Here is a 14,190-nt window from a genome sequence, read left to right on the forward strand (position 1 = left end):
TTCATTTCAGATCACATTTTTGCCTCTTTACAAGAAGCCAGGTTGAAAAAAGATACATGTTGTTCATGACCTTTACGTACAAAATACCGTATGTTACTTTTAAACCTACAAAGTACGACAACAACTCTGTTAATCCTTTAACCCAATTATTAACCCATACAAATGTGTATCATCTACGCCTTAAATGTTTTCAAATGTGTCCTATACGGTTTTGAGCATGACTTAACTCATAAAGTCCTCAAGTGAAGTATTATGGGGTTAAAATCACATGGCCTAGAATTAGATATCAGATTACAGGTGGTGGTCTAGAGTCCCATTAGGCTACTGTTTATTTACCTGCATCAGTGCAGATTTGGGCGTATTTTTAAAGGTTTAGAAAAAAATATATAAGCGATCATGAAAACAAATATTTAAATGGGATGTAGAGGATTTATACAGAAAAAATCTTTTTGAAAAATTACCCATTCATTATCACAAAGACGTTACTGCTCTCCTCGACCTCACTTCATTTGACGTTGACATGGTATTTAGAGAGGAAAAGATTGGAGGCAAATCATGTCTTTACATCGGAGGGGTCCACAAATTAAGCATTAATTAGTGACAGGCAATGTTCGACTTATTTGTGCATCGCTAAGTAACGTATTTGATTGACAAAACAAGTGCCGTGCTGCTGTGATCGTGACGCTAATGAAACTCATATAGTCTTGAGTGCAAAGAAGGAACAGATGTGCTGCCAAACAAAGTCAAGGTGCTGCATAACTAAAGTGACAGTAAGTGCAACCAAAAGAAAAGCACAAGACAGGAACTAATATACTAAACACAGGAAAACACCACCAAATTCAAAATAAGACATGATCTGGTGTGAAAAGCTCATGACAAAATGCTATCCCAGCATAATGGATTCCAGGCGTTCTGCAAAAAACAGAAAAAGTCCAAAGTCAAGGGAGGGCGGAGGGAGGACCAGGCGGTGGATTGCCTAGCCATTTGTCCTCGCAGATAACGGGGAAGAGTTGGATGGTGGCGGCGAATAGACCGCCGCTGCAGGTGGCGAGGCGGGCACCCACGGAACGGCCACGTTCGTGGCAGACAAGGAGGTGGATGTGAGCGGCACACCAGCAGCTGTAAAGGTCCACGCCCGCGTCCTGGGAAATGCTGCTGGTAACGCGAAGAGCGTGCATGAACAGGCCACATTTGTGGCAGATAAAGAGGCTGACCTGAACGAGGACAGGGTTTTAGCAGCCGTGAAGGTCCACGCCCAAGTCCAGGACTTCGCTGCCAAGGCGAGTGCTAGACGGGTGCTTGTGCTGCAGGATCACTGGAGACACGCGTGGCGTCTGCGGCAGGACCACTGGAGGTGAGGGTAGCGGCTGTGGAAGACCCGCTGGAGACAAGGCTGGCGGCTGCAGCAGACCCTTTGGAAAAGCAGGAGGCGTCTGCAGAGCTGGAGCAGGAGGAGAAGGCAGCCAGGCTGGGCGAAGCGCTGGAGGCGGCGGACGGGCTGGGCGAAGCGCTGGAGGCGGCTGGCGTTGTGGACGAAGCTGTGCCTCCCCAGTCGCACAGCTACGAGCACTAGCCCCCCCGCTGCCTCTGGTTTGAAGGGGCAGTGTTCGACCCACGACCTCAGCGGGAGCAGAAGCCAAGGGTGGGTAGGCTTTGGAAAACCGAGATGCTGGTATTGGCGGGGGTCGGAATTTGGGAAGCCGGGGTGCTGGTTTTGGTGGGGTTGGGCTTTGGGAAGGCGGGGTGCCGGTATTAGTGGCGGCGGGGCTTCGGCTGGCTCCCTCGGGCTTTGGATGTGCTGGATAACCGCCCAAGCCACGTGGAGTGAATCCCAGTGTGCATTTTGATTATCGTACTCAGGTTGGGGTGGTGAGGGAGGAGAAGAAGTCCATACCTGAGTCTGGCATGGTGAAGGTTTGTTTGGAGAAGCCACTTGGGTCGGTTTTCTTCTGCATTGACGACAAGGTACTCAGCCAAAAAGTGTCTATTGGGGCGAGAAGCCCATTGCGCCATAGTCTCAAAATCTTTCAGAGAGTAAAGCTGGGCCTCTACATTCATGCCCTCAAAAACGTTCCTCTTCGAATACCTTATCTCTTTCTCGCTGAAGTCTTCTCTGCAAGATCACTATCTGGTTGGAACATTCTGTGATGCTGAGGTCGCATTGCAGCGGTAGTTGTGGTGATCCCAATGTGCAGAAGGCGGCAGGAGACAGCGTGCAGGTAAAAAAGGTATTTAATCTAAGAACAATCAGAAGACGAGTGCAGCAGGAAAAGCACCGAAGCATAAGGAAGGCTATGAAATACAAAAACAACTAAACAGAATGCTGGAGGATGGCAAAGGTTTACCAACATGACGCATTCAAAAAAACCAAAACAATGTTCCGACACCAGCCAGCAACAACAGCAGAACATAAATTGTGTTGATTGCACACAAGGAACAGGAAGTGCAACCAAAATAAAAGGAACTAATGTCTATCTGTGTTGGCCCTGCGATGAGGTGGCAACTTGTCCAGGGTGTACCCCGCCTTCCGCCCGAATGCAGCTGAGAGAAACTCCAGCACCGCCCGCGACCTCGTAAGGGACAAGTGGTAGAAAATGGATGGATGGAAGACACTAAACACAGGAAAATACCAGCAAATTCAAAATATGACATGATCTGGTGTGAACAGATCATGACACCGTTGTCCTTTTACGTTTAGTTCTGTTCTTTAACACTACTAATATAGAAGAGAATAAGCTTGATTGCATCACAAAAAGGTTCTCAAACAAATCAAATGTTACAACTAATATTTTACAAAGTGATGGCTGCACACTCAAGCAGGTCCGATTGTTTTCCACAAGATGATGAAAGTGACAGTTTTAAGAGCCATTTGCTTCGACGCGCTTTTGTTTTCCCCCGACATTCAGGACTCAATGAAAGCTCTTTCCTATCTTTCTATTTGAACGACTGGAACACCCAAGAACAGAACAGCAATACGACATTTTCTGCTTAAACTCTACATTCATTCTCACTTGTTTTAATACTACGCTCAAACTGGTTGATCATCATGAGAATTAAGACACAAAGACGAAAAACGGTTGTGACATCATATGCAACCCAGCAATAGGAAACATTTTGAAGTGGTTGTCATGTGACTATCTCAGGATATAGCTTTCCCAAAATGGCGGTGTGTCAAGTAAGCTAGCACATTTCGAAAAGCTTATCTTTTTCTTAAATAGGTTGTCAAATATTACAATTAAACTATACCTACTATAATTCTTCAATCGATTAATTTAAAACAAGCTATACAAAACGTCACAGGTCACTAGGCAACAGGCACCACCTTTTAAAAGGCACACACTGAAATGTATGCCAGATACTGTATGTGAAGTTTTTTTTATTTTTTAAGTAACACTATAATTACTTTCCCTTGTAATTAATTACATTTAGTAAAGAGTAATTTCGTTAGTAATGCAATTCATTTTTTGGTAAAGTAACTAGTAACCATAACTAATGACTTTTTTAAAGTACCGTATTTTCCGCACCATTAGCCGCACCTAAAAACCACAAATTTACTCAAAAGTTGACAGTGCGGCTTTTAACCCGGTGCGCTTTATATATGGATAAATATTAAGATTCATTTTCATAAAGTTTCGATCTCGCAACTTCGGTAAACAGCCGCCATCTTTTTTCCCGGTAGAACAGGAAGCGCTTCTTCTTCTACTGTAAGCAACCACCCGCCCGCGTAGAAGAAGAAAAAGCGCGCGGATATTACCGTACGTTTCATTTCCTGTTTACATCTGTAAAGACCACAAAATGGCTCCTACTAAGCGACAAGGATCCGGTTCATGAAAAGACGCAATCTCTCCATCCTCACACGGATTACTATTTCACAGCAACTGATATTCCTGTGAACCGCACTGTGGATACTGTGGATACAACGGGAGCACGTACGGTGAATATTCGCACCACAGGGAATGAGAAGTCGTCCTTCACTGTGGTTCTAGCTTGCCATGCTAATGGCCTGAAACTTCCACCCATGGTGATATTCAAAAGGAAGACCTTGCCAAAAGAGACCTTTCCAGCCGGCGTCATCATAAAAGCTAACTTGAAGGGATGGATGGATGAAGAAAAGATGAGCGAGTGGTTAAGGGAAGTTTACGCGAAGAGGCCGGGTGGCTTTTTTCACACAGCTCCGTCCATGTTGATATACGACTCTATGCGCGCCCACATCACAGATGGTGTCAAAAAACAAGTGAAGCACACAAATACAACACTCGCCGTCATTCCGGGTGGATTAACCAAAGAACTCCAACCGCTGGATATTGGTGTCAACAGGGCATTCAAATCACGACTGCGAACGGCGTGGGAACAATGGATGACCGAAGGCGAACACACCTTCACTAAGACAGGCAGACAGCGCCGGACGACATACGCCAACATTTGCCAGTGGATCGTAAATGCCTGGGCAGATATTTCGGTCACAACTGTGGTCCGAGCTTTCAGGAAGGCAGGATTCACAGAACTGCTGGACAACAGCGACACTGACTCCGATGACTTCGACGAGACGGAACCGGCCATTTTGGATCCCACATTTGCCCAACTTTTCAATTCGGACACCGAAGACGAAGAATTCGAAGGATTTACGAATGAAGAATAACTTCAGAAAGTGAGTGCTATGTTTATTTTGTGTGTTGTGACATTAACGTTCGAGCAACATTATGTTGCTATTGCTCTGCACTATTTTGAATTTTACTATGTTTGTGATTGCACATTTGCGTACATTTTGGGACAGAGTTGTTAGAACGCTGGTTTTTAATATATTATTAAAGTTTGACTGACCTATCTGACTGTTTTTTTGACATTCCCTTTAGCGCAGCGTAGGCGCGGCTTATAGTCCGGGGCGGCTTATAGGTGGACAAAGTTTTGAAATATGCCATTCATTGAAGGTGCGGCTAATAACCCGGGGCGGCTTATAGTGCGGAAAATACGGTAATTTTCAGAACACAGCCTGTCACACAGCATTGTGAAGTAGTTGGCAGGTTGGTGTTCTTGTTCTTGGTGTGTATGTCCTATATTAATGTTTATTGTTAAAGGTCATTTATTTTCATGTTGCTGCTGATGTTTATACATGTCCTCTTAAACCAGGGCACTTAATTTCACATTTTGTTCTTTTGTGTTTTTGTTAGCTAAATAATTGAGCATAGCTAAATGTTTGTTTTAAAGAAGATTGGAGATTATATTTGACTTTTCTTATATTATTTCAAAGGCATTTTGTTTTTTCTTATCTTAAAACACCTCTTAAGTTGGGATCCTATTATACAAAACCTACTTTTCTTACTTGTTGGATCCTGTTTTTGTGTATTTGGGATCCTCATCAGTCCCGGAAATTGGTGGAGATATTTAGTTACGTCAACAAACATTTTCTTTTATGGTTTAGTTTATGGGCCAAACTATATCGGGATATGAGTTTTGGTCCATATGACGCAGCCCTACACTCGTGTTAACAACAGTGGTAGTTCAGTTTAGGTATGTTCTCTGTGTTTAATTGAGTGTTGCAGGAGGCCTTATGATGGCTTTGTGTTTATATATATGAGTGCACATGTGTACCTTGTTTGAATGTTAATAATTAAATTGTGATATTTAGGACATTTCATAGTGCTATTCCGTACATATTCCGTACAATTAACCACTAAATAGTAACACCCGAATACGTCTTTCAACTTGTTTAAGTCGGGGTCCACGTAATCAATTCATGGTAGCTAAGTGTACAGCACTGTCTTTAAGCAATTTCTGTCTGTTAGGACTTCAGCAGCAGAGATAATTGTCTGATGACATTTTTCCGCGGATGTATCCGTCATTTAACGTCAGAATGTGGCCTATTAATGCGAGTTAAAAGTGTTTTCTTACCATCCTCCAGTGTGGTGGCAGCCACCTCTGTAGAAGAGGGCCCAGTCCCTGCACTGTTGCTAGCCTGCACCACAACCCCGTACTGGGTAAACTTCTTGAGGTTGTCCAGTACCAGGCTTTCTGCGTTGTCCCCTGTTGTTTCCACACTGATAACGCTGAACTGGTAGTTTCCACCCGAACTGTACTCCCTGTAGCCCACCTGGTAGCCTTTGATTGCTCCATTTTGGAGGTGCTTCTTGGGTGCCTAGCAGAGAAGTAAATGCTATGGCAGTTAATCTAATGAAAAATGTCAAGAAACCTTTATTTACATTAAAACAGTATAATAATCATGGTCAGAGATATTATACATATTTCTTCAACTGTATCATATTGTAGGTGTTAAGAATAATTCCAAAGTACTGCTTTGTACTTCAACTGGAAATCTCATGTAAAAAAAATATACAACATAAAGTAGGAAGAAACACGTCAATAATGAATGAAGCAAAACATGTTCTAGACCAAAAATCACTCCATATTCTCTACTGCGCACTAGTGTTACCATATCTGAGTTATTGTGTAGAAATATGGGGAAATAACTACAAAAGTACACTTCATTCATTAACGGTGTTACAAAAAAAATCAATTAGAATAATACATCATGTTGGATATAGAGAACATAAAAACCCTTTATTTATTGAATCAAAAATACTGAAATTCCACAATTTGCAAACAGCTAAAATTATACACAAAGCAATCTATAACCTGCTACCCAAGAATATACAACAATTCTTCTCAACAAAAGAGGAGGAATATAATCTTAGAGAAAAATGTAATTTAAAACATTTGGATGCACGTACAACACTTAAGACCTTCAGTATATCAGTATGTGGAATTAAATTATGGAATGGATTAAGCAAAGAAATAAAACAATGTACTAATATAATCCACTTCAAGACACTCTTCAAACTTAAAATTGTTTACAAAGTAAAAAAAAGAAGAACCATGATCAATATTCTGAATTTATTTCATCCATCCATTCATTTTCAAGATAATCGGATTTATCTCACCATATGAAATACAACTTATTTCACCAGTTATTATTTATTTATTTTTATTGTTATTACTTATGGAGTATATTGTGAATAAATTGAGAACAGGAAGTGAACAAAAGTTTTAGCAACTGCTATGTAAAGGAAAAGGGGTAGGAATAAATAAGCTCTGCTTCTTCCTACTCCTTTTCGAACATGTTGAATAGAGAAACTGGAAATTGTGATGTATCATGTTGTATGCATGCATGTTCCAAATAAACTCAAACTACGCACGGTTTATTTGTGGTGGGCAGTATGAAAGCAAAGTCGCAACTTACCCTCCAGGAAACTTTGATGCTCTGAGAGGAGAGGGCTTCAAGCTGCACATCCTGAGGTGGTCCGTCAGGAGCTGAGGACAAAATTACAAATCGCTGAGTTCATTATCAAAAAAGCAGTCTGCGAAAGACAAATACAAAATGTTTAAGTGTATGTGGACCTGGCTGTAACCCCTAATGTGATGAGTGTCTTTTAAAAGGGGACGATCCGGGGTTGAGCAGAAGTGCTCTGCGAGGAGATGAATGGAATGGGGGCTAATTTGCGGAAAAGGGTCCGGACCCTCTCTATTGACCATTGTGTGACATTTACTACTGAGGCCGCTAATTGAAAAGTTCTGCTTTTAGTGCAAGGTCAGCGTGTGTTCAATAATGCAACAGAGCCAATGGGGCTGATGTCACTGCCATGTTAATGAATCGCCCCATAACAGTCCCTCCTTTTGCTTCTGGTCTTCCCCTTTAAGTCTGCATTTGGGTTTTTGGATCCTTTATTCACATCACCCTTTGTAACCTTTTGAGAGGCAGTGCCAACTTGTGCCAACAAGAGACGGCATTTGCGTAGAAATTGTGTGTGAATTGTTGAAGAACTGAAATGTTTCATGGGGAATTTTTATTTCCTGAATTTTGCTTAAAATTAGGGGTGTCCTGATCCAATATTGATATCGGTTATTTGGTATCGGACAAGTATCTGATTATATCGGCTTGCGTTCAAACTTTCCAATGTAAAAGGTGCAATGCAGTACTGCAGCATGTTAACATCTAAAGCTCCAAAAGGCACACAAGAACGGTCTTTTCTTGCATTTTAGTAAAGTCATTTACAAAAGGTAAACTATAGGCTATAGGCTACACTGCAAAAAGTCAGTGTAAAAAAATACAAGAAATGAGGGGTATTTTACTTGAACTAAGCAAAATTATCTGCCAATAGAACAAGAAAATTTGGCTTGTCAAGACTTTCCAAGACAAGTAAAATTAGCTAACCTTAATGAACCCCAAAATACATTAAAATAAGTATATTCTCACTAATAACAAGTGCACTTTTCTTGATAGAAAAAACAAATATGAAACTTTTTCTCAGTATGTTGAAAAATATTCTTAAATTAAGTAATTGCTAGTGCCATTATCTTGACACAATGATATGCGCTTGGCATTACATTTCTTGAAATCAGCAAATTTATTCTAAAAAAAAAATAAATATATATATATATATATATATATATATATATATACAGTATATATTAGGGCTGAGAATCTTTGGGTGTCCCATGATTCGATTCAATATCGATTCTTGGGGTCACGATTCGATTCTAAATCGTTTTTTTCCGATTCAACGCGATTCTCGATTCAAAAACGATATTTTCCCGATTCAAAACAATTCTCTATTCATTCAATACATAGGATTTCAGCAGGATCTACCCCAGTCTACTGACATGCAAACAGAGTAGTAGATTTTTTTAAAAAGCTTTTATAATTGTAAAGGACAATGTTTTATCAACTGATTGCAATAATGTAAATTTGTTTTAACTATTAAATGAACCAAAAATATGACTTATTTTATCTTTGTGAAAATATTGGACACAGTGTGTTGTCAAGCTTATGAGATGCGATGCAAGTGTAAGTCACTGTGACACTATTGTTCTCTCTTTTTTTTAATTTTTATAAATGTCTAATGATAATGTCAGTGAGGGATTTTTAATCACTGCTATGTTGAAATTGTAACTAATATTGATACTGTTGTTGATAATATTAATTTTTGTTTCACTACTTTTGGTTTGTTCTGTGTCGTGTTTGTGTCTCCTCTCAATTGCTCTGTTTATTGCAGTTCTGAGTGTTGCTGGAATTGGATTGCATTGTTATGGTATTGCTGTGTATTTTTTTGTTCGATTGATTAATTAAAAAAATAAATAATAATAATAATAAAAAAATAAATAAATAAAAATAAAAAAAAAATAGATTTTTTAAAAATGAGAATCGATTCTGAATCGCATGTGAGAATCGCGATTCAAATTTGAATCGATTTTTTCCCACACCCCTAATATATATATATATATATATATATATATATATATATATATATATATATATATATATATACCGGTATATATATTTTTTTTTTCAGCCCGGCACACGGGCAATTTTTTTTTATTGCAATTTTGAAGAATTTATCTGAATGTGTATGAACCATTTATGTTCAAAATTGTTTGAAATGTCAAATGTTTAAATATTAACTGTCAGTTTACTGTACTGTGCCAACTGTACTACTATATGAGTATGTATTTTCTATTGTTTCATTGAAAATAAAACAGCAAAGTCTATTTGGCTGTCATCTGTTTTAATTATGAGACACAATTGTCTCAAGGTCATGATTTTTTTATTTCATGCTTGAAATAAGAAATTATTACTTTAAAAAAGCAGTTTCATACTTGTGAGTGTTGATGACACGGCTTTGCAACAGTTGATATTCTAGTTTCAAGCATGTTTTACTCAATATAGGTCATAAAATCTCAGCAACAAGCTGTAATATCTTACTGAGATCATTTAGGACCAAAACCCTTAAAACAAGTAAAACACTCTAACATAAAATCTGCTTAGTGAGAAGAATGATCTTATCAGACAAAAAATAAGCAAATATCACCCTTATTTGAGATATTTAATCTTACTTAGATTTCAGTTTTTGCAGTGTACTCGGAGCTAGCACCTAAACAACAGCTAAGCAGACAAGTTTGACATACATAAAAAGTGCCTTTAATCAAACATTGCAGTCTAAAACAGCAAATTTGTATCAAATAATTATAGTTACATATCACTTACACATACAAAGTCTCCAAGACAGAAGCGTATTAGACAGTTTTCAGTAACAAACATGCAGGCATCATTCAAATAAAGCTGTGTCATGAGCTAAATTGTATTAATTTTTGTGGCAATAAAAAACATTTACCGCTCCACTTCAACTTAAAGACAGCATAAGTCTATCCCAGACAGTTGTAAATAAATAGGTTAGTGTTATTCATACTAACTATTGTTCTCCGTTTGATCAATTTTGAGCAGGCCTTGTGGCCACTGAGCAGGCCTTGTGGTTAGAGTATCCGCCCTGATATCGGTAGGTCGTGAGTTCAAACCAGAATCGAGACATACCAAAGACTATAAACATGGGACCCATTACCTCCCTGCTTGGCACTCAGCTTTAAAGGCTGGAATTGGGGATTAAATCACCGAAATGGCGCGGCCACCATTGCTGCTCACTGCTCCTCTCACATCCCAGGGGGTGGAACAAGGAGATGGGTCAAATGCAGAGGGTAATTTTACCACACCTAGTGTGTGTGTGACTATCAGTGGTACTTTAACTTTAACGTTTATAACGCCTTATTCTCCACACTACAAATGATTGAAATTTTGTATGATTTGGGCTGATATCGTATCGGATTAATATCGGCATTAGTCAAACTCCAATATCTGTATCGTATAGCAAGTGTTAAAGTTGTTTGGGATTAAAGTACCAATGATTGTCACACACACACTAGGTGTGGTGAAATTTGTCCTCTGCATTTGACCCATCCCCTTGTTCACCCCCTGGGAGGTGAGGGGAGCAGTGAGCAGCAGCGGTGCCGCGCCCGGGAATCATTTTTGGTGATTTAACCCCCAATTCCAACCGTTGATGCTGAGTGCCAAGCAGGGAGGTAATGGGTCCCATTTTTATAGTCTTTGGTATGACTCGACTACTAGTTTGAATAGCTTGAGAAACGTGCAAAAATGATGATCGCTTCAACGGGAATTTTTAGGACTGAACATGCTGGGAAAACCAGGCATTTTTGGAATATGGAATATAGATGCTTTCAATAAGGTGTATGTTTCGATGTTGGAATGGTTTGAATCGGTTGAGGAATATCAGACACGTGGAACTAGTATTGGTTTTCATTGGATATTGAATATTGTTGTGGATAGTGTGGAATTACGAAAAAGTTAATAATTTTTGGGAATGTGTAATTAGAAAACCGTTGTATGCCAAAGGAAATAAACATTTTGATCACTTTTCAATTGGAATGCTGTTGTAAAGAATGTGAAATTGGTTGAAAATGGTGGCAATTGTTGTTATTCACTTTTAACGGGAGTGCTTTTTTTGGAAAATGTGGACAATTTGGGGAATGTGTCAACAGGTGACCATTGTTTCCCCATTTTGACTAATTATTAATGGAAATGTTGTTTTTGAAAATTTGGAATCGGTTGAGAAATGTGTAAGTTCTCACAAATACCTTTTTAAAAAAAAATAAAATTGCATCTGCACAACATGAGTAGGCTTCCACTAGTTTTAAGAGAACAAATCATACATTGTTAAATGGCGACCATAATTTTTTTAAAGAAATGAAAAATGCAATATTTCACCTGCTTCATCAGTGGTAATGGTGAGCTCGTTACTGGCCTCACTCTTCCCGATGAGGTTCTTCGCGAACATACGGATGTTGTAGGTGGAGGAGGGGTGGAGGTCGATGATTGTGGCCTGGTTGAGCTGAGGTGAGACATCTTTGGTCTTCTGAGCGGTGTCCCAGGAGGCTGTCACAGAGGAGAGGGTGCCGTTTATGGACATAAAGTGTGGATGTTGCGATAATTTATCGCTGAAAACACATCTAGATATGTTGGCCTATCTTTTCTCCTTACCTGATTTGTTCTTGCTTTCGATATCAAAGCCTGTGATTGGGCTGTTGCCATCAAATCCCATCGTCCAACGCAGGGCAATGGTTCTGTCTTTCACTTCTCTGATCTCCACCTCTGGGGGGTCTGGGGGCTCTGCAAAGAGCAAAGTTGACAATTATTTTCTTTCATATTACTGCAGTCCCTGCAAATGATTGACAAGATCTAGCTCAACAATATGTTATGGGTCGAGGTCTGCACGATGCAGAAAAAAATGGGAATTACAATTTTCTTGAGTATGGATTTTTAAAAATCATTATTATCATTATTATCATTAATCGCCTGCTCAGTAGCCTTGTGGTTAGAGTGTCCGCCCTGAGATCGGTAGATCGTGAGTTCAAACCCCGACCGAGTCATACCAAAGATTATAAAAATGGGACCCATTACCTCCCTGCTTGGCACTCAGCATCAAGGGTTGGAATTGGGGGTTAAATCACTCAAATGTTTCCCGAGCGCGGCCACCGCTGCTGCTCACTGCTCCCCTCACCTCCCAGGGGGTGGAACAAGGGGATGGGTCAAATGCAGAGGGTAATTTCACCACACCTAGTGTGTGTGGCTATCAGGGGTACTTTAACTTTAACTTTATTAGATATCGCAAACTGATGCTACACTGTGCGTGGATTCCTGTGATCTGAAATAGTGACGTTTGAAAACATGAAATTTCACTGCAAACTTATTTCTAGCCCCTTTCTGCTCCGCCACTGATAAGAATATAATCACAAATTGTCATCATCATCATAATTCTCTTGACATTGTCACTGTCCCCCACAGCGTGTAGCGTTAATGAATTTGTCTTGTAAGATATACATTAGGGATGTTAATCCTAAACACAAAACACGATTAAGTTAAATTCTGTGAATTACTTTGCTTTTCCAGCAACCCTATTAGACATATTGGGCTCCATTTAATCCCTGGTGGGAGTTAAAAGAAAAAGGGTTGCTTAGTTATGTTTTGATTATGATGCATTCGTTATCTAACGTTCGAAATAACATCCGTAATTTAATTACATTCAAGTTTGAGTCAAAAGTCATTTCACACACATAAAATGTGAAAATGTTTTTGTCATTCTGTTTAGGGCCTCATTTTAGCCATGGGCTGCCCTGGATAGGTACAGTTATTAAAGTTATATGATAGTGTTATTTATGACCTACAAACACATTTCTATTATTTCCAATGAGACAGAATTGTGCCTTTTAATCTAAACCAATCAGAGGATGCGTCGTCCCAGAACAGATTGTGTTCACCCTTGCAGTTTCTTCTGTAGAATTTCTGGCATGAGTCAACAGCAGTTGTACCTTGAACTGTGAGCTGGATGATCCCTCTGTCTTCTCCAAAGGAGTTGATGGCATGGCAGGAAAAGAATCCAGAGTCCTCTCTCACTGTGGGCATGATCTGATGGATGAATCACAATGACTTTAGTCACCAATGAAATGTCCTAACAATGTCACGCTCCTGTGGGAATTTGGAGGGATAGAGAAAATTGGTCTTTTAATTGAGTTGAATGTTGGAATGGGTGGTAAGTTTTACCAAGATCCAAGGGAATTTTGTTATAAAACATGTGGAATTTCGGGAAAAGTGATTGTTTTTGGGCAGATGGAGGAAATTGTTTATGCAAATGCCATGTTTTCATGCTGGAACGGTTTAAACCGCTTGAGAAATGTAGAACTTCGAGAAATTGTCCATCATTTTCAATTAAAATTGTATTGCGATAGATGTAGAATCACAATGTTTCAAATGTGGGAATTATTTGGTATATGTCAATAATTAGTCCTTATGTTCCGAATGGGCAAAACATTTCAGTGTTAGAATGCCTTGGATCGGTTAGGAAATGTGGAAGTGGTAAGAATTACAATATAACATAAATCCGTAAAGGTGGATGCATATGCAAAAGTGCAATATATTTATCTGTACAGTAATCTATTTATTTATATCTGCACCTTATTGCTCTTTTATCCTGCACTACAACGAGCTAATGCAACAAAATGTAATTCTTATCTGTATTGTAAAGTTCAAATTTGAATGACAATAAAAGGAAGTCTCTAAGTCTAATTCCTAAGATGTTGACCTAAAAGGTAAACATGGTACGCTATAGGCTACTCGGAGCTAGCACCTAAACAACAGCAAAGCAGACAAATTAGACATACATAATAAGTGCATTTAATCAAAATTAAATATTAATTTAATTAATTTTTGTGGTCATAAAAAACATTTACCGCTCCACTTCAACTTAAAGACAGCATACGTCTATCCCAGACAGTTGTAAACAAATAGGTCAGTGT

General features: G+C 39.3%; 1 protein-coding gene across 4 annotated transcripts in view; it reads right to left on the reverse strand.

The window, feature by feature from the left end:
- Positions 1 to 14,190, reverse strand: part of dscama (Down syndrome cell adhesion molecule a) — a 286,288-nt gene that overhangs the window by 37,685 nt on the left and 234,413 nt on the right. For all 4 annotated transcript variants that reach the window (XM_061963204.2, XM_061963207.2, XM_061963206.2 and 1 more), the window contains 5 exons: positions 13,207 to 13,303; positions 11,879 to 12,007; positions 11,606 to 11,773; positions 7,235 to 7,305; positions 5,890 to 6,133 (listed from right to left, as the gene is read on the reverse strand). In XM_061963204.2, the coding sequence (XP_061819188.1) occupies positions 5,890 to 6,133; positions 7,235 to 7,305; positions 11,606 to 11,773; positions 11,879 to 12,007; positions 13,207 to 13,303 (709 nt within the window). The remainder of the gene's footprint in view (positions 1 to 5,889; positions 6,134 to 7,234; positions 7,306 to 11,605; positions 11,774 to 11,878; positions 12,008 to 13,206; positions 13,304 to 14,190) is intronic.

This window comes from Nerophis lumbriciformis, linkage group LG09 (assembly GCF_033978685.3).
Source record: "Nerophis lumbriciformis linkage group LG09, RoL_Nlum_v2.1, whole genome shotgun sequence".
Classification (NCBI taxonomy): Eukaryota; Metazoa; Chordata; class Actinopteri; order Syngnathiformes; family Syngnathidae; genus Nerophis; species Nerophis lumbriciformis.